This window comes from Seriola lalandi, unplaced genomic scaffold (genome assembly GCF_002814215.2).
Source record: "Seriola lalandi dorsalis isolate HSWRI2012SDOR001 ecotype SW California unplaced genomic scaffold, Sedor1 jcf7180002054581, whole genome shotgun sequence".
NCBI classification, from domain to species: domain Eukaryota; kingdom Metazoa; phylum Chordata; class Actinopteri; order Carangiformes; family Carangidae; genus Seriola; species Seriola lalandi.
Genome location: NW_019525134.1, coordinates 3091731 through 3110678, shown reverse-complemented (window position 1 = coordinate 3110678; position 18948 = coordinate 3091731). Strand labels below are relative to the sequence as shown.

The 18948-nt window shown below is 40.9% G+C and overlaps 1 protein-coding gene across 3 annotated transcripts in view; it reads left to right on the top strand.

Annotated features, from left to right (window-relative positions):
- The window catches only part of camkk1a (calcium/calmodulin-dependent protein kinase kinase 1, alpha a), a 63776-nt gene that overhangs the window by 44306 nt on the left and 522 nt on the right, over positions 1-18948 (top strand). The window contains exons 9-17 of one of the 3 annotated variants that reach the window (XR_002761414.2): positions 1919-2007; positions 5063-5262; positions 6642-6695; positions 7004-7077; positions 8822-8909; positions 11417-11545; positions 13028-13131; positions 14499-14546; positions 14897-15109. Coding sequence is in view for 2 of the 3 variants with exons in the window: in XM_023418297.2 (XP_023274065.1) it covers positions 1919-2007; positions 5063-5262; positions 6642-6695; positions 7004-7077; positions 8822-8909; positions 11417-11545; positions 13028-13131; positions 14499-14546; positions 14897-14969 (859 nt within the window). In the remaining variant the exon portion in view is untranslated. Of the gene's footprint in view, positions 1-1918; positions 2008-5062; positions 5263-6641; positions 6696-7003; positions 7078-8821; positions 8910-11416; positions 11546-13027; positions 13132-14498; positions 14547-14896; positions 17626-18948 lie in introns of those variants that run through there. The other 2 variants (XM_023418297.2, XM_023418298.2) reach the window with 2 other exon arrangements.

The window sequence follows — 18948 nt, the reverse complement described above, 5'->3', positions numbered from 1 at the left end:
TGTTGGCTGTTTATAATGAGAGAGAGAGAGTGTGCTCTCTTATTGCCCCCAGGAGGAGGATGATAGACAGCTGAGCTGATTAATACAGCTGCTATTAATCTGTCTTCCGCTACTCATATAAATAATCACTTTTTTTTCTTCTTTTATACATTGGATGCAACTAAAAGTGTTTCTGTTGCCACGCAACAACTGGTTCTACCACAGCCAACAGTGTTATTAGTATTAGTACTATGATAGCTTTTACTATTATATTTATTGCTGCTGCAGTAGGATTTCAAGCATCAGCTGGTTGCAGTTTCTCAAATGTGAGGATTTGATTTTTTTTATCATTGTAAATTGAATAGGTTTTGGTTTTAGACTGTTGGTCGGACAAAACGAGCTGCACACATACGTGACCTCAGGCTCTGGGGAATTGTTATGGGTATTTTTCATTTCTCATGCCATCCTATGAATAAAGGTTCAGCTAATTAAATGAAACAATGGTCACATTAAACCTCCATTTAACATGTAAAGGAAGCAGTAAATAAACAATCAATGAATAGTTATGGCACTATATTATTATATTATTATGTTATTACTTATCTATAACTTATATATCTATAACTATAAGAAATAGCTAGTGAATGGTTGATAACTCAGTGTGACAAGCTGTAATTCTTAAGTAGATTTACATCATTTTAGATTTTAACTGTTATAACATGTAAAATTGTCTTTAGCTAATATACAAATATCTTATGTTATCATTTATTTAAAGATTAAATTATATCCATCCATACCAGGTGTTATGTGTTAAAATTCAAAAGCATTTTGTTTAATATTCCTTCGGTAGTTTCACTTTAACTGCATAGACGAACTTTCAGTTAACAAATACATTAACACTTAAAAATGTCCTAATACCTGCTCCACTGTGTTTTATAGTGTGATGAACCATTTATTCATTGTTTGCAAAATACAGTATCAACAGAGGGGCCCTCCTGGTCCCCGGTCTTATACACTGACCCTGTGCTAACTTCTAGTTTTACGACCTTAATTATTTTAATTAACATTGAGCTCAGTTGCTGTAAAGTTATTTCACCAAATTGCTTCAATTTTAAATGAACGCACAGGAAACCTCGGGCAAGGCAGTAATATAACACAGATGAACTGTAAGGCTGCAACCAATGATTATTTTGATAATTAGTTGATTATTTAATATATAAAATGTCAGAGAATATTATTCCCTGAAGCCCAAGATCTTCAAATGTCTTGCTCTGTGTGAGCAGCTGTCAAAAACCTCAATATGTTGAGTTCACAGTCTGTGCAAGCTGTCAAACCTGAGAAGCTGCAACCAGTGAATTTTAGAAATGACAAACAATAAGTCAATTATCAGAAATGTTGCCAATTCAATATCTGTCAATCGACCTTTATTGTGCTTGTCTGGGGGTCAATAGAGGCCGAACAACACATTTTTGCCCCAGGGCCCTTAGGAACTTTATATGGCCATGATCAAATGACATGAATCCTTTGTGTTCATATCTCTGTGGGTAAAGGTGGAGTTAGCTGGGGTAAATTCCCTTTTAAGGCAGACTGAATATATATAATAATAATATTGATGTTGATACATAGTGAACGGGGTTATAGCATCTTTCTAAAAGTGATTTGATTAAGTGCTTTATTTACGGCCTGAGAGAGTCAAACTGAGACTCTTGCTGTTGGCTTTCTGATTGATACAAAGACGGTCTTGACTGTGAGACTGTGAGTATCAGTGCTGTTTGATCAGGACGTGTAATGTCTGTTTATATGTGTTTCCCATTTGAATGTCGTCACATTTGGAGTCAAATTCCAGTGCTAATGAAAAGACTGACATTCTGATAATCTGTGGATTTGTGTGTCTGTGTCTTTTCTACGCCACCATGACTCTGCCTGTGTGGATTTGCAGTCCAGTGATGGAAGTGCCCGCGGACAATCCTCTGTCAGAGGAGCAGGCGAGGTTATACTTCAGAGACGTCATCCTGGGCATAGAGTACTGTAAGTATCTTATGAAAGCATTAGATTTTCTCTTTATGATTAACCTTATGATGTAAAAGCAGAAACATGTGGACTGCTGAGCATACATACATCTCGCTGCTCTGCTGATATGATAGTATTCTCCTGTTTCGTCTGAAGGAACAAAGTGTTCCTCGCCCTGTTTCCATGCCCCTGGGGTCCGGCTGCAGTTGTGAGCTGTCCACCTCATCAGTATCGAGCCTCTGTTCAGATTGTTTTTTTCTCCAGCTGTGTCCTCATTTGCTGCACTGGATCAATTTTACTTGGCTATAAGCCCAATCATTAGTGATCAATGCTGCCTCTTTCTTTTTTTTTTTTTGGAGTGGTTACACCTCATACACCTCAGGAGTCGTAGGTCACATTTGAGGATCAGTTACATTTCCCGCTCAAAGGCACATCAGCAGGGCGGAGGAACCGTGTCCCTCTGGCGGAAAAGCAACTTTCTAATCATTTGACTTTTTATTGCCAACCCTCATAAAAATGATAAGCCTGGACTCTGTAGGAGTATGAGGAGTAGTAACTGATGACTACAAACTATGGAACCAGCATGTGTTCAATATTAAATGAATAAAAAACAAATTATGAAACAAATAATCATATGAATTAATTCTGTGAAATATAGAAATGAACCAACAATTTACTGCATAATTGATTCATTTCCATAATAACAGATTTTAATATGATACTACTTTATTTCATTGTAGACCTTTTGGTATCACTTCACAATAAGACGACCCTTTGAAAGGATTTATAAATGGTTTATAATTAGGTTATTCATTTGGTTGTTAACACTTTATAAATCAAAATAAAGAATTATAAACAACTTATAACAGTTCTCATACATCGATGCAGCCTCACTAATTGGCATGATTACGGTAATGCTTACTTCTCATTAATCTTACTAATTTATTAATGAGTTACTATTATTTATAAGTGGTAAAAGGAGCCTTATAGTAACTCATTAATAATTGGTGATGTTTCACACTTTACAATAGGGCTCCTTTTACCAGTTATAAATACTAAAATACTCAGTGATTAATCGTTAAGATTAATAAGTATCAAGCATTAACTTGACCTTGCCAAATAGTGAGCCTGCATCAACATACGAAAACTGCTATAACTGTTATTGTTTGTAATTGTTTATTTTTGATTTATGAAGCGGTAACTGCCGAATTAATAACCTGAGTGGTGCTGACCGTTTTTCAAAAAGTCTGGTTTACTGTTGTTTACAGAATATTATTGAAATCTTTGTGTGACAGAGACAGACTCTCTCTGAGGAGCAGTGCTCGGTTCAAACTTCAGGGGGCTGAAAGGCTGAAAGGTCACGACTGCTGTCATGAAAAGTGACATCATGAAATAAAAATAAACTCCTGTAATTCTTATAATGAAAATAGGAATGATAAATTAGCATCTTGAGTTGTTTTAATTATATTATAGTTAAAACTACTTTTTCATTCATTTGATATAGAGCATTTAGAGGCTCCATAACAAACCACAGAGGTCAGTGTATGATTGTCTCTTGATGGACTCCAGTGTAGTGAAAGTGAAATAGCTTTTCCTTTTTAAAACCTGAATTATCCTGAATTCTAAACCTCAGTGGTCATTCTTTAGGTCACTGATGTTGTGTGTTTTAATTTGAGCATTATCAGAGCTAACAATGTTTAATTGCCAAGGCCTTTAATAAGTAAAGTACTTCATGGTTTTAATAAGACCTCTTCAGACAAGAAGGCAGCACTTATCCAATCAGTGAGGCGTCGAGGGCTTAGCTCCAGACGGCTGCTGAGTGTTAAGGCATAGACATGCACTTAACTTTCGGTTTCAGATGACCTGAAGTTGCTTCACATCATTCTGACACTGCAGCAATCAGACCGAGGTCAAACAATCATTTCTTAACTATATGTTATTTTTTTTAAATTACAGATCCCTGTGTCTCACTTATACTGTACATCCGAATGACAACTGACATGCACCTTTATTAGACACATGGTTCATTTTAATATGATATGAATGGAAGTAAATGTTTCAGTAGTGTGTGTATTATATGATAGATATGTGCACAGCTGCAGTGGTATAGTGGAAGTACATTTACCTGAGTATTTCCATTTATTGCTTCTTTGTATGTAAACTCCTTCACTGCATTTCAGAGGGAAATATTGTACTTGTTCTTCACTACATTTATCTGACAGCTGGAGTTACTGGTTACAAACCACGTGATGAGCTGAACAGTTGTCAACCTGTTTGGCTTTTGAAACCCTCTGTCTGGTCGGAGTCATGTCCACTAAACTTCTCACATGGCATCAGATTAAAGTAAAAAAATCCACAAAAAAAGCAAATAATAATAATTACTAAACAACTGAACTATGTATAAACTAGTTTAAACTTGCTCCGCCCCGACCATCTACATCAGTAAAATGCTCCTGAGACGTTAATCCATCTGTGTTAACAATCTGATAATTATGAAGGACAAAAAGACACAAGTATAACTAAATAATTGAATAAGTTCATAAATAAATAATTAAATACCTCATGTGCTGCTATTTTATCTTAATATTTTTCACATTTTACAGTTTGTCTTTCTTGTACCGTCTCGTACTTTGCTGCTGTGACACTGCACACGTCCTAATGAAGGAATATCTTCTCTTAAATACATTTTGGTAATGAAAAATGTGTTTTTATATATATTTACGTTTCTTAATTTAATCATGTGTTTCTGTATTTATTTATTTATTCATTCATACTTATGTCATACTAGCGCCATCTTGCTCCATGACACGGTGTTTCAATAAGAAATACAGACATGTAGATAGAGAAATAGAGATATCAAACTCTGCAGCAGAGCGCCATAAAAATACGGAGTTCATTCAAACTTCCCCCCTGAGAATAAACCTTTTAGATACTGCTTGAGTTTGTTTTGTGTTTTTTAGCCGCACAGCTGACAACAGTCCAAGAATAACAAAATCATCAGGATGTTGTTTGTTTGGTTTTATTATCGTAGCTCTTATAAAAATCAGACTAACGACGCCCTCTTTGTCCTCAGTGCACTACCAGAAGATTGTCCACCGGGACATCAAGCCTTCTAACTTGTTACTCGGGGATGACGGCCATGTGAAGATAGCAGACTTTGGGGTCAGCAACCAGTTTGAGGGCAACGATGCTTTGCTGTCCAGCACGGCCGGCACTCCCGCCTTCATGGCACCAGAGACCTTGTCAGATCAGCGCAAGAGCTTCAGCGGAAAGGTGAGTTAACCTTACATTCATATATGAATGCAAAGTGCTTCATCCGTGCTCGTGTGATGTGTGTGTGCGCGTGAGTTTTAACTGATGTGATTACAGCAGCTGCAGGTGCTGGTATAAGCCTTAACCACATGATTTGAAAATGAGAACCAATAAACCAAGATGAGATTTCAGACCTTTGCCGGCCTGCTAATCTGAGGAACTAATTGCCATTGTCAGTCGCTTCCCCTTTGTGTTAGCTGGCATTAGTAACGAGGATGCTACAGAAAACAAAGGCATTACCAGAGTAAAGAAATGGAGCAAGTCTGTTAGTTTTACATATCTGTTATTGATTCGGCGATGATTCACATCCTTATACAGAAGGGTTTCTGCTTTGAAGGTCGAGCGATGATCAGTCATGTTTGTCAAGGACAACCTGCCACTCTTCCATGATGCTGGAACTGAATACCTCCTGCCTCCACACTAAATCCACATTATTTGAAAACCATCTTATCGCAAAGCTTTAATTTTTTATTACAACTGAAAGAACTCATTGACGTAATTCCTCCATTTTCAGTTTTTCAGTATGAGTCTTTTTTTTTTTTTTTTTTGAGGCTTGTGAATCAACCCTACCTGCTGATTTATGAACAAGTAACAACAAAGCCTCGGTTCTCAACCCCCGACATCCTATTCATATCCAGCATGATTGGTACAGGTCGTGTTCCTTTCTGCAGTGGTAATCACTGAAGGCAGACTGATGGATGTGCTCCTGGAAGGAAGTTGCATGTCTATAAAAGAGGGGTCAGAATAGAATGTTTGATTGCAGACAAAATGCTATCAGGATGTAGGAGCGCTTCAAGTGTCTCGGCCCACTGTTTCCCCGAGGCTCCGAGAGGTATATGCTGTGTTAGAGGGACGCTTTTTCTCTGATTAGTCCTGCTCTCTTCCTGATTTGGATTTGTTGTAGCCATGTTCCGAACAGCTCTGTGTCCATTATTCATCAACACTTGTGATTTGATTTGAAGTTTAAGTCATCAGTGAAATATTTAACATCTGACACTCAATCAGTTAATCCCTCAGTCCCAGTCGTACATCGGGCCATTAGGGCGTTAGTTAGTCATACAGAAGAGCGGAGAGGAACTACAAGCCTGATGGATAGTTGTCCTGCCTCTGCTGATCATACACATCCATCTCTAAGGTGTCTGATGGTAGACGTCCCCAGAAAATAAGCTGAAAAATGTCTCATAAATCACAGTAGGCAGTCTATATTGATTTAGATCACAGTGTTTTTTTTGTTTTTTTTTACATGAGCAGGTGTTCGGATCGTTTCAGTGTGTTTCTAAAAGTATAGTTGTGCAGTCTGTTATGTAGCATTTAACGTCACTGTTGCCACTTTCTCACAGGCTCTGGACGTGTGGGCCATGGGAGTCACTCTCTACTGTTTCGTCTTTGGGAAGGCAAGTACGCACAGTTTCCCGCCCCTCGATCACATATCAGAATCTGGCTCACGAAAGGTTAACGGTAAAGGCAAGGAAAATGTTCATTTCACAGACTCCAATGCTTGTAAACAGCACCGAGTGGCACTTTAGTAGGAACACTCTGTATCATCGGTTTTGCTTTATGTGTCATACTGCAGAAGCTGCTGTTGTGTTTTTTTTTTTTTTTTCCTCTGTCGTCTTCAGGGATACAGATTTTTCCCGGCACAGTAGTAATTCAATGTTCCTTCCTTGTGTTTTTCCCTCGCTTTCTTCTGCTTCACCTGCAGTGCCCATTTATTGATGAGTACATATTGGCTTTGCACAACAAGATAAGGACCAAGCCTGTGGACTTCTCAGAAACGTGAGTCCATCTCTCTCCCTTCCCTTTATTAAAAGAGACGGCGGTGACGTTCCAGCCACCTCCTGTCCACAGCTGTAGTCACCGTCTTCGCCGATTGCCATCTTCTAATCTGCATCTCCGATCGCAAAACCATTTTGTTCTCCTCTCTGGTTACAAATTGCACCTACAAAAATGTGAATAGTTTTGCGCAGCAGTCAGTCGGTGCCAGCACACAGTAAATGTCACCGGCGTGTGATCAAAACAAGCATTGAAAAAGAAAAAAAGCAGGGGGCATCAGCAGCCTGGACACATACAAGCTGCTGTGCTTCCCCTATCTTCCTTCCCCCTGAAAGGTTAAAGAAAAACATGGAGGTCTTGTCGGGTGAATAATACAGAAAAGAAAAGAGAGAACAAGAGATAGAAAAGCCAGGAAGAGGCTGGCGGTGGTGATAGACTGATGAAGTATAAACATAGCATGTGTGAAAGGCCTGTGAGTGGCAGTTGGAGTGTGTGTCAGTATGGGGGGGGGGGGTCATATCAGTAATGAAAGTGTCTTCCCCCGGCGGGCTCAAGAGACTCCGGCTGTGTGGAAAGCAGCTCATTCATTAAACACCACCCTCCGTCAGAACAGAATAGCACACCAACTAATGAAATCATCTCCACACTGCACATATCAATGACAGTTAGTGGCGTCTTCTCGTCAGCTCTGATGGAGTCATTACACTCAAGGTGTAGTGCAGTTAATGTTGCTACTGCCATTATGAGAATCTATCTATGTATCTATCTATCTATCTATCTATCTATCTATCTATCTAGTAGTGTTAGCATAAACTTACCTAGCTAACCGTTTATTTGTCACTTTTAGCTGTTTCATTTGTTTAGTAATTCAAGTTCCATGAAGTTATCTGACTAGTTTTCTCCCTCTCAATCACAACACATTTAACGACTGACTGACTAACGGACTTAATATGCTGAGGATATGCTTTTCTACTTTGTTTTGAATAAGTTGAGCTACTCCGCAGTCTTTCCACGCAGCAGGAGAAGTTAGCCCTTGGGGCTACGGCAGCCCTGGTTAGGACTCACTGCTATAATTTGTTTTAGAAGATTTTTTTTTAAAAACTTAATTCACAGCGTCAACATTAAAAAATACCCATGGTGTAACACTGAAACATAAAAGAGGAAAGCTTATATAAAATATGTCCACCAACCAGTCCAGTTGCAGGAGACACGGTCAATCTCCACTTCTGTTCCTGAGTTACAGAGCTGAATCATTTTTTCCTTAATAGACATTTGTGTTATATTTAATCATAATAATGCATGAATTCTTGAGTTATGGCCAAAAACGGTTTTTGTGTTGTTACTGTGACCCTGACCTTTGACCTTTGACCACCAAAATCGAATCAGTTCACCAAATTCCCTCGAGGCGTTACTGAGATATCACATCCACAAGACTGGGAGGGACGGACGGCAGCATCAACAAATTATTGTTTGTTTATTTTCCATAAATAAATCTTATTCATTCAACTTAGTTCCACTCTGTATTTCCCCCCTGGTCCACTGATCCACACACACACACACACACACACACACACACACACACACACAGCCTCCCTCCCTCCAGTGGCCCAGTTCAGAAAGTTTGATCCAAGTCTGTTTAAATTGACCCTTGGGTCTAAACAGGACCATGAATGGCTTTGGTATACATTCTCTACTTTACACGGGCCTCAAAACTTGTTCTGTGTCATTATCATGTTGTTTCATGCAGACCAAACATCAGTGAAGAGCTGCGGACTCTGATCTTACGGATGCTGGATAAGAACCCAGACACCAGGATCACCATCCCTGAGATCAAGGTAACGTAGAGAGAGAGCAAAGCAGCTGTGGAACGAGACCTTGGGGTCGGTCACTTATTGTTCAGCATGACAGGCAGCTGAGTTGAACACAGTCATCACAAGAGGATTTCACCGTCGATGTTCACACACGACAGGAATGCCCTTCTCTCTGCAGCGATTGGCTCGTCAGGCTCTGACCTCACTGTGATACATGGAGCAGGGTTCGTCATACATGCTGTGTTGCTCCAGGGCATGATGAAAGCTGTTTGTCCCCGCGGAGGACTGGGGTAGAGGGGTAGGTGAGGTTCAGGAGCAGCCGTGGACACACGACATTCCCCACCGTGTTTCCATGACAGTCTGATCATGTCAGTGAGTGGTTTTCTCACCAGAGACTGTTTATACAACAAGACAAGATTAGGCTGTCAGACATCATATATCATATATCACACTGGCTACTGTGTAGGAGGGACAGCGAGACCGTTTGTCCCCCCCACTCTCAGCTTTTAAGCTAATAAGGTCAGTACTTAGTACTTTGGGAAATAAGCCCAGGGGACTAAACCTCACTCTGCTACAGTGCTATTTGTATGTCAATAGGCATATTGGATGTAAAGTTTTAATAGGCACACAAACACACATGCAGCAGTTCTCGCAGTGAAAAATATAATGCTCTGCATCAACAGGAGCCAGGACCCTAATTTTCGGTCGGCACCCACTTGTGTTTCATTTCTAATAAGAACACACATGAAGTGTTTCTCAGAAAAGGCTCTGTGCACCGTGGAAGGCCTATTGTAGACCACTGCACAAAAAAACACTGCTACCATGTTGGTGTGAAGTACCCTGAAGAGAAGAGGGAATGCATTTCTTATCATATTTTAGTCGTATAAAAACAGTAGGAGGCTGAGACTGAAAGTTGTTAATCTCATTCTGGCTCCACTGACACAAACGCACAAGATCATCAGACTGATTGATGGTGAGACTCTGACCTCACTGTGATAAATAGAGCAGGGTTCATCAGACTTGCTGTGTTGCTCCAGGGCACGATGAAACCTGTTTGTCCCCGTGGAGGACCGGGCTGAAACTGAGTCAGCCAGTAGCAGAGGGGTAAGGAGGTCTGGGAGCAGCCATGGACAGATGACATTCCCCGCTCCCCGCCGTGTTTCCATGACACAGTCTGATCATGTGTCAGCGAGTGGTTTTTCTCACCAGAGACTCTGTTTGTGTTTATAGAACAAGAGATGCAGTAATTAGGCTGTGAGGGATCATGCATGAATTTGTGCACAAACACACAAACACATCTTTTTAGTTGACACAAGTTACGAGAAGAAACTCAGAAAAACCCTTCAGTCGATAGAGATAATTACATTTACTGAAGATTTAATATCACAAAAAGTCACGTTATTTTACAGTTTAATTAAATGCAACTTAAATTGAATTAATTCAAAGCAAAATCATGTTTTAGCCATGAACTACACTGTGTCTTATATTATTGTCAAATGATTACAGCACACTTCAAGTCGAGTCACTGTATAAAAACGAACTTTAAGAGATTTGAAAGTTCAGGCAGGTAAATCTGTCCATTGCTTTTTCCTTAATGCGCATTGATGCTCACTGATTTGAAAGGTTTGCAGATCGTCTGCTGTCTTCCTGGATTGTGTGGATTTTTGATTGATTGGTTCTTCATTTGTGAAGAAGCAGCAGTGATGTTCATGATGTTCTGGATGTCAGAGCCTCCCAGGCAGCGTGCGAATGAATTTCTGCAGGCACTTTAAAGGATAAATCTAGAGATACTCAATGTCGTCAACGAATCCTATGACAGGACCGATGAAATGATCATATTAATAAATATATATGTGCGTCAGTGGATCATTACACTGAGTGATATATTCCTTCATTATGATAAACATAGATAAACCATTACTCCAGAGCACCTGATCCATGACAGAAAATAGTCCCCAACAACAACAGTTTCCTCCTGTTTGAGGAACGTTTGGTAAAAACTACAGTATATACACCAGTGGCCTGTTTTTATAAAAGTATGTCTGCAGTAGGAATGAGAGGGCTGCAGATGAAAGTCAGGAAGCACTGATTGACACATACTTGTATTTGGTCTTTCCATTTGATTTGATGGCAGTAAGAAAATATAGGATAACTGCAGCCTTCGAATTCAAATCACTGTGATCAATAATGAAGCAACTTGGATAAAAATCAACTGGGGCTGGTTCAGTTTGATGGAGCATTTGTCTCAAGCAGCTTTTACGTCGTTGCTTTTGGATTTTTGGAGCATAATGAAATTAATTCTCATTTATAAATCTAAACATGTCCCGCTTTAGAAAATGCTCGGCAGCGATGTAATGTCTGCATGCTGTTCAGTACGAAGGCTACATCCTAATTCAAAAAGCCTGTCGCCCTTTGCAACAAATTTAAAGATGCAACAATACAGAAATGTTCAGCTGCAAACGAACTCCGGCTGATTGTTTTGAATATTTTGATTATTTTATTTGTGTGTGTGTTTGTGTGTGTGTGTTCAGATGGACCAGTGGGTGACCCAGGGCGGCACCGACCCCTTGCCTCTGGAGGAGGAGCACTGCTCTGTGGTGGAGGTGACCGAGGAGGACATCCAGAACTCAGTCAAGTTTGTCCCCAGCCTCTCTGCAGTGGTAAGACGCACCGGGTGTCCCCTGTTCACCAAGCTCTTCGTTCAGCAGCGCTCAGAGCAGCTGCTTCCGCTGTTAAACCGTAATTGTGACAAAATAATGAGCAACACAGAAACCGAGGACGAGGTTGCGTCTTCTCTTTGTTGAGCAAATGTAATCCTGTACTCATATGCATTTGGTTTTTGTTTAACATCTTGAAAATAAAAGGGTGGCAACAGGTAATCCTGATTTATTTTTCGGCTGCATCCACTCACTAACTTTATGAGTGATTCAAGAAGAGAGCAGGAGATAAAGGAGGAGTGTGTTGACACTGCAGATGTTAATCACTGGATGAACATCCATCATGATACTGGAATTGATTCGGAGGCCGTTCTATAAGAGTTTGATGTAATGTGCAGAAGAACTTCAAATAGACAGGAATACTATTTGATTTTATTGTCTCGTGGTTTTTTGATTGGTTACTGTAGCAGCCTGGTTTGGTCTTGCTGTTGTGTGTTGTGTATTGTTATTAGTGTCTTTAGTAGTTAGTTAGCCTGTTCTTATGATGATGATGCTGAATGAGGGAATCTGTTGCTTAATGTCGACTTTTACTGCACGTTTCTCGGGGATATTCAATAATAGTACATAATAATATATTGCAGCCTGTTATTTCGCTGCTGCTGTTGTTGCTGCTGCGAAGGAACCACGTCCCCGAAAACAGGAAACCACAATCTGCGATATGTGACTCCCGTAAATGTTATAATGTTACACCCGTGGAGATGTGCTCACACAGGCGAAGGCACGCACACAGCAGCAGTGGAGCACGTTTGAAATTCTCACTACAGTCGATCCTTACCTTTTTAACAGTCAAGGGAGTGGAGGCGTAGTGTGTCATCGCAGTATCGAGACAGCTTACATATACTGTGTACGCACACACACACACACACACACACACATCAGTCTGCAGCTCGATCAATGGTCACACACTGAAGCTCTAAACACACATCAAAGTGATCATCCAATCATTGATCATACAGATGTAAACACACTGTAGGTGTGAGCTGTCTTACCTTAGAACAAGTGTTTCCTCCACACCAGTTTCTGCCTTATTGATGGCAGAGCTAAGATCAAAGGTCGAGGTCAGTGTGACCTCACAAAACACTTTGTAGCCCCTACTCAAGACTTCACACAGAAATCATGACAAAATTTGACACAAATGGTTGATATTTTATACGACTCTGGATAAACAGGGATGTAATCTATAACTAGTCTGAGTGGAGGAAGCAGGCAACCGCGAGGAAGTGATTCTAGTTTCTCATGCAGTTAATTGCACAAACACAACATGTTGATTTCCCCATGAGAGCACAGATCTTCTGTTTTGCTTCACCCCCTGCGCGCAAGTCTCACAATGACGTTGCTTGTAAATCCAGCTGCTCTCCACGCGCACGACCACAAGCTCAAAACTGCTCACGCCGGTAACCGCCCTGTGTTCTGTGACTGTTTCAGATCTTAGTAAAAGCCATGCTGAGGAAGCGCTCCTTCAGTAACCCCTTTGAATGTCCGAGCAGGAGGGAGGAGAGGTCCATGTCTGCGCCCGGCAGCCTGCTCATGTAAGCACACACACGCACACACACTCGGTCCAGCGGCCAGACATGTCCACACCTCACTCACACACTTAATGGTTGCAGATCTTATCAGTGAAGGGAAAAGCAAAACTAAAACCACACAGGCTCTTATTGCTGAGATTGCTTGAGATTGTAACACAGATTGATACTTCACACCTGTCTCCTCTTTCTGCTGTATCAGGTTAACTAGCACTCATTCCTGTGGCAGCAGCTGCTGCTTTGTGTTGCCATAGCACCATAATTCATTCTTTCATTGTATGCAGTGGAGCTTACAGCTTTTCTGAGTGTTTCTTTGTGTGTTGCTTCCAGCTTTGAAGGGCACAAAGATTTAGAGTGAGACAGAATGATACAGATCCTACAGTGCCTCGGGCTGACCTTGGATTTTCTGTTACATGGATTGGAAACAATCGTCCTACCCCATCATGCAGTTTTAACATAATACAGCCGAGGGCAGATTGGAGCATCTATAGCTGTTCCCTGCTGTCCTGCCGGCGTCCTTGGGACAGTAATCCGTGTTATGTGTCCAGCAGACTCTGTCATGAAGATGCACTACTGTAGTGCTGGATGTGGAGCGGACTCTAATCTCCTATTGTGAGGGCGTCTTTTTGATGATTTCTTCTGCATGTAGGTCGAGGTCTGAGCAGTCAGAGCTGAAGCTGCTGTCTAAGGTAAAGGTGTTTTCAGAGGACATGTTTGTTTGAGGCAGCGCTGCCCCCTGCTGGAGGATGGGGGGAAAGAAACAAGACTAGTAGCATTTTTCTTTATCACAGGATGCAACTGGACATACTAATTATGCAGAGGTTTCACAACTTAAAATAATGGTAATGATTATTCATTTTAGTGATTAATGGAGCACTCCACTGTCGGGGATCATAAAGAGACAATTTTACAAAAGAGTGATCAAAATCCAAACAGCAGATAGTAAGATATCCTGTTTATAATCCCTAATACAGGTCAAGCTCCAAAAACATTCAGTCCTACATTTTTTAATAATAGCACCATTAGTTAGATTTTCCCTGCCTACCTCAAGTACCGATCATCCGTTTGTAACGCTCACACACACACACACACACACACACACACACACACACACACACACAAAAATATTTTCAGACCTGGTCAGTTCTTCATGTTAGAAACAGTAACTCAAGCGTTTAATGAGTTGTCAATGATCAGTGTTGACTGGCAATCTCAGCATTAACACTGAAATGTAGAAAATGACCTTCATGTTGTGGTGGGTGGGGTTAGCAGGGGGGAGGTCATCTCCACCGGCAACCTTGTTTTTGAGCTCCTCGGGTGACCTTTGCCCTCTCACCTGTGACTTCTCCATCTTTTCTCCCACTGTGCTGCAGGGACTCGTGGCCCTTCCGGCCCTCTTTAAAACTTCACCCCTCCCTCAGGTAACACTCTCTCAGTACAGTGTGGCACGCTGTCTGTCAGCCGCTGCGCCCGCCATCATCTTAGACTCCTCAGCTCCTGCTTATCCCCATCATGAGAAGTGATGGAGCCGCCCCCCCCCCTCCCTCCCCGCCCCTGTCGTCTCCCTGCTGCTGTCATTTAGTCCTGTGTTTCATGGATAAAGCATTTTGTGTCTTTAACATTCATCATGTAGGAAAAAGGGAAAAGAACTTCTCGGAATGTGCTGCATTAGGAGAGAAGTCCTAAGCCTTTAATAGCGTCATCATTCAGATCTCTGTCTTCACTGTGCGTATGTGGTATTGATCTTTCTCTCTCTTATTTCTTCTCTCAGAAAGTGCAGCACAGGAGACGGACCCAGAGAGGGAGAGCTGGAGGACCTGCATGAAGACGAGCCCTCCTCTTGAGTCTCCCGTCCGCAGAGCTTTGTCTTGAACTCCGTCCCTTTACGTCCCTTTGCTTGAACCGCTGTGCACTCACCCCTTCGTCCTCCAAACCAGTGACGCACTACGGGCTTCTCCGTCCGTGCACCGAGGAAACACTCAAGGTTTTGAATCTGATACAGTGCTTGTGTTTGCAGTCAGACTTGTGCGCTTGCTTTTCGTTTTCGCTTCCAGTCTTTCCTTTCTCACCCCGGTATCCCCCGAAACTTTCCTTGGTCACCGTGGAGTGTTCGATCTGCGGAGGCTGCTCGTTTAACCTGCTCAACCACTTACTGGCATGAGTGAAGCGAGGAGAGGAACTCCGCCGGTTCTCTGGATCGTTCACAGTTCAAGTTATTGTTGCGGGAAAAGATGAGAACCTGTTCGTCGGCTTGTATTACACTGTAATGTGGAAAAAAAAGAGTCAAACTCTTTTGTTTTTGTTTTTTTTGCATGGTGAATAGTTATGGCTCATCATCAGGCTGTCCACAGCCACCTGTCACAGTCAGAGGCTGATGAAGAGAAAAGAAACTCCTCTCTGACACTCGTCACAGACTCCTGCATGTGAATGACACTGTATTGTCTCTTCAGCGAAGTACAGGGCTTTTGATTTCTGATCAGTGATCAGACATTTTAATATTGTACATTGATGTCTTCAGTGCTCTCGTCTCACAGCCCCATTGTACACGTGCCACCCATAGCTTTTATTTTGAAGCGAGGTTATAAAGGTTATAAAGTCCTCTGACAGGAGGGAGAGGAAGTCAGCCGTCTGAGGCCGATCACACAGAAAGGGCAGCGGCTTTTTTTTCTGCTTCAACACATCTTGAAGTGACTCTCCCGCTGTGTGATGTGTAATTATTATTGTTTTTTGTTAGAAGTAATCTCACGCTTCTTCTCCTCCTGTGTTCTGTGTTTGTTTGTCTGATGATTGTGGTTCTCTAACGCTGTCACTTTGCTTCCATATCGTACTGTTTCGGTCATTGTGACAGAACATGGAGCATTTGAAAGTGAATGTTGTTTGATGGCGAGTGTGAACAGACTGAAAAAAAGGACTATAAACCGCTCAGATTGTCCACATTTCAGTCTATGCCACATTAGACGTTGTTATGCAACATTCATGGATGCAGAGCTGATTTAAAGGCATAAATAATCTCATTGTCCAAGTCAAACGTCAGTGAGCGCTCTTGCAGATGAAATTGAATCAAGTTGTGCAACGGCAAAGGGAGTCTACACAAAATATTAGGATGGGAGAGGAGGTCAGAAAGGGGGGAGGGGTTACACGTGTTTTCTTTTTGTTGAGGGGAGGGTAGTCAGACTTTTTTGAGACTTTGACATTTTATTTTTAATAACCCAAAACTATATTTCAATATTCCTTTAAATCAATCCCAATTTAAAAAAAAAAAAAAAAAAAGATTAGTTCACACAGTGGGTCATACAGGTGTTCTTCATCATGTGCAAAGGACAATTTTTTTTTCAACAAAAATAAAGGGAAAAAAATGAAATACCTAATATAGAATTGGCTGATTATCTTTGTGCTAAATTTAAAAATTGCTAATTCATATATATAAAGGTTGAAATTGACATTACATTATCTTAAATTCATTCATTATCATTCTTCATGCTTTGCCTTTTTTTTTAGTTATTAATTGTTGAACTAGTTGCACCAACCCAGTAGGAAACATACTTTTAGTTAAGGTTAGAGTCCAAATAAAATGTTAATGGTGCAGAAAATCATGCAGTTTTAAAATTTAACCCCCTCCTCACCTGAGTCCATTTTGCACAGTCCTTATTCAGTTCGCCTGGCTGACGTTTTAAGCTTTCAACGAGCCATGCAAAGTAATGTTGGGATTAAGGACGAATGAAAAAGAATGAATGAACATTTTGTAAGATATGAGTCCTTTGTCTGCCATTCAAAGTGGTTGGCTAACTTACATTTTTTTTTTTTTTTTTTTTTTTTAATCTGTGGGTTGTTTTGTTTCCGCCGACTCAACTCAATGAGAACATTTATGCCTCCGCAGCAGCTCTGCCTCAGATAAAGGTTTATATAACTCCAGAGTCTTTCTCCTCCTGTTCTGAATGACGCTCACATCGCTTGAACCGCAGTGAAAAGGGGCATTTTAATATCACAATTAGGCTCAGGCTGCCAACAAACAACAACAACAACAACAAACAACAAACAACAACAAACAACAACAGCAACAGATCCCCATCCACTTCAGTGCGTCTCAGTGAAGGACTCTGACTGAAGATGGATTGGTGGGAGAATATTTCACACGTTGCTACTGAGCCTCTGTGTTTAGGGCTTTACATGTTCGCAGAGGCAGAGGCATCATCACGCGGGAGAATGAAGATCTTTATATCTGTTTTTAATTGTATTATTCAGTCGGTAAAATAGATACGTGAAAATCTTTGTCTAACTGTCTAAAAATGTCTCAGTGTGCAGTTTAAAGTGAAGGGTTGTGGACATTAATGTGATGATGTGACGCTCGTGTTTGTTTTCTCTGTGATGAGGGTGACGTAAGGTGAAGTACACCTGTCTGTTTGCAGAGTAACCTTCAGTGAAGGGCTGATCGAACCAAAAAGTATGAAGTCTGAAACGTTGTGTTGTATTTTTATTTGCTTTAAAGGTGTAACACTCGTTCTTATAGGAATTCATTTTTACCCTAGGTGTCGCCAGCTTTACATGTGTGTGTGTGTGTGTGTGTGTCTGCACAGACGTTTTGTCAGTGACAGAGGTGCAATATTGTTGTCGTCTTAATCATCAGTGCATTATTGGCTCGTTCCCCTGCTGTCGGATGCACGCGGGCCAATCATCCTCGTGCGCGTGTTTTAGTTGTTGAAAGTTAAGCTCAAACATTACTTGTATTTAAATATTTGCACTTTTCCACTTACAGATACATATTGAAATTATTGTGATTACATGTAACACTACTGATCCCTGCCAGCCATGACACACTGTACAGTTTAAGATCAAGAGAAAAGCCGTGGTTCGCCTGTAACGGACCACATTTACTGTGTATCGGTGCGTTCTCACGATCTCCTGTGCTTTTTTGAGGCGTTGCTCTTTGCTATCGATCTGCATGTCACAGCATTGCCGCGTGGTTTTTTACTTAAACTCAAAATATGTTTCCATTTTTCCAGTAACTTATTCTCCTGTCTGTGTTAAAATGCTGTAACTGCAGCAACAGGATTGGTTTTGAACAGCTGTTTTCGTTGTGCATATATATATAATGACAGAATTGTGTGTGTGTGTGTGTGTGTGTGTGTGTGTGTGTGTGTGTGTGACTGGGGCAGCGGAGCTCTGGGTTTTACTGCTGAAATGATGCATAAGGCTAAGACTGTAAATCTCATCAGAGCACAGGAGCAGCTTGGACCGTCTTTTCATGCACCCAGCCAACTGGTTATTTAAAAGCTATTTAATATTAATTATTACCTCAGAGATGATGAATTATATTTTGGGGCGAATGAAAAACTGGTGCAGAATCCACCGCCATCTATAAAGCATGTTTATTTATTTTTTGTTTTTTCATTTGTAATTCCTGAACTTAGTCCAGCATTTGTCAATAGATCCGTATAGGCCACGCCCATTTCCACCTAGAGACAAAACCAGAAAAGAATTTCATAAAATTTTTTTTGCCAGTCCTCACTAAATTTCAAAGTAACATATCTGATTGAACCTGGAACAAGTTTTACTTTTTTTTGGTTTGTTTTTTATAGGTTTACATCTTGAACACTTGATGCAGTTGACTTCTGCACACACCCTTTCAATCAGCTGATTGAGCCTGCTAAATTTCAAGCACATGATTAATTCATTTTAAATGGGTATAACTTAGTGGTCACATATATGATTGTTTTGAAACAGCACAGGTTATCCTTGTAGAGAATCCTAAAACTTACACATTTTGGCTGCTCTCCAGAACTCATCATTTTCCATCTCTGTTTGCTCTCAATGCAGAATACAGGT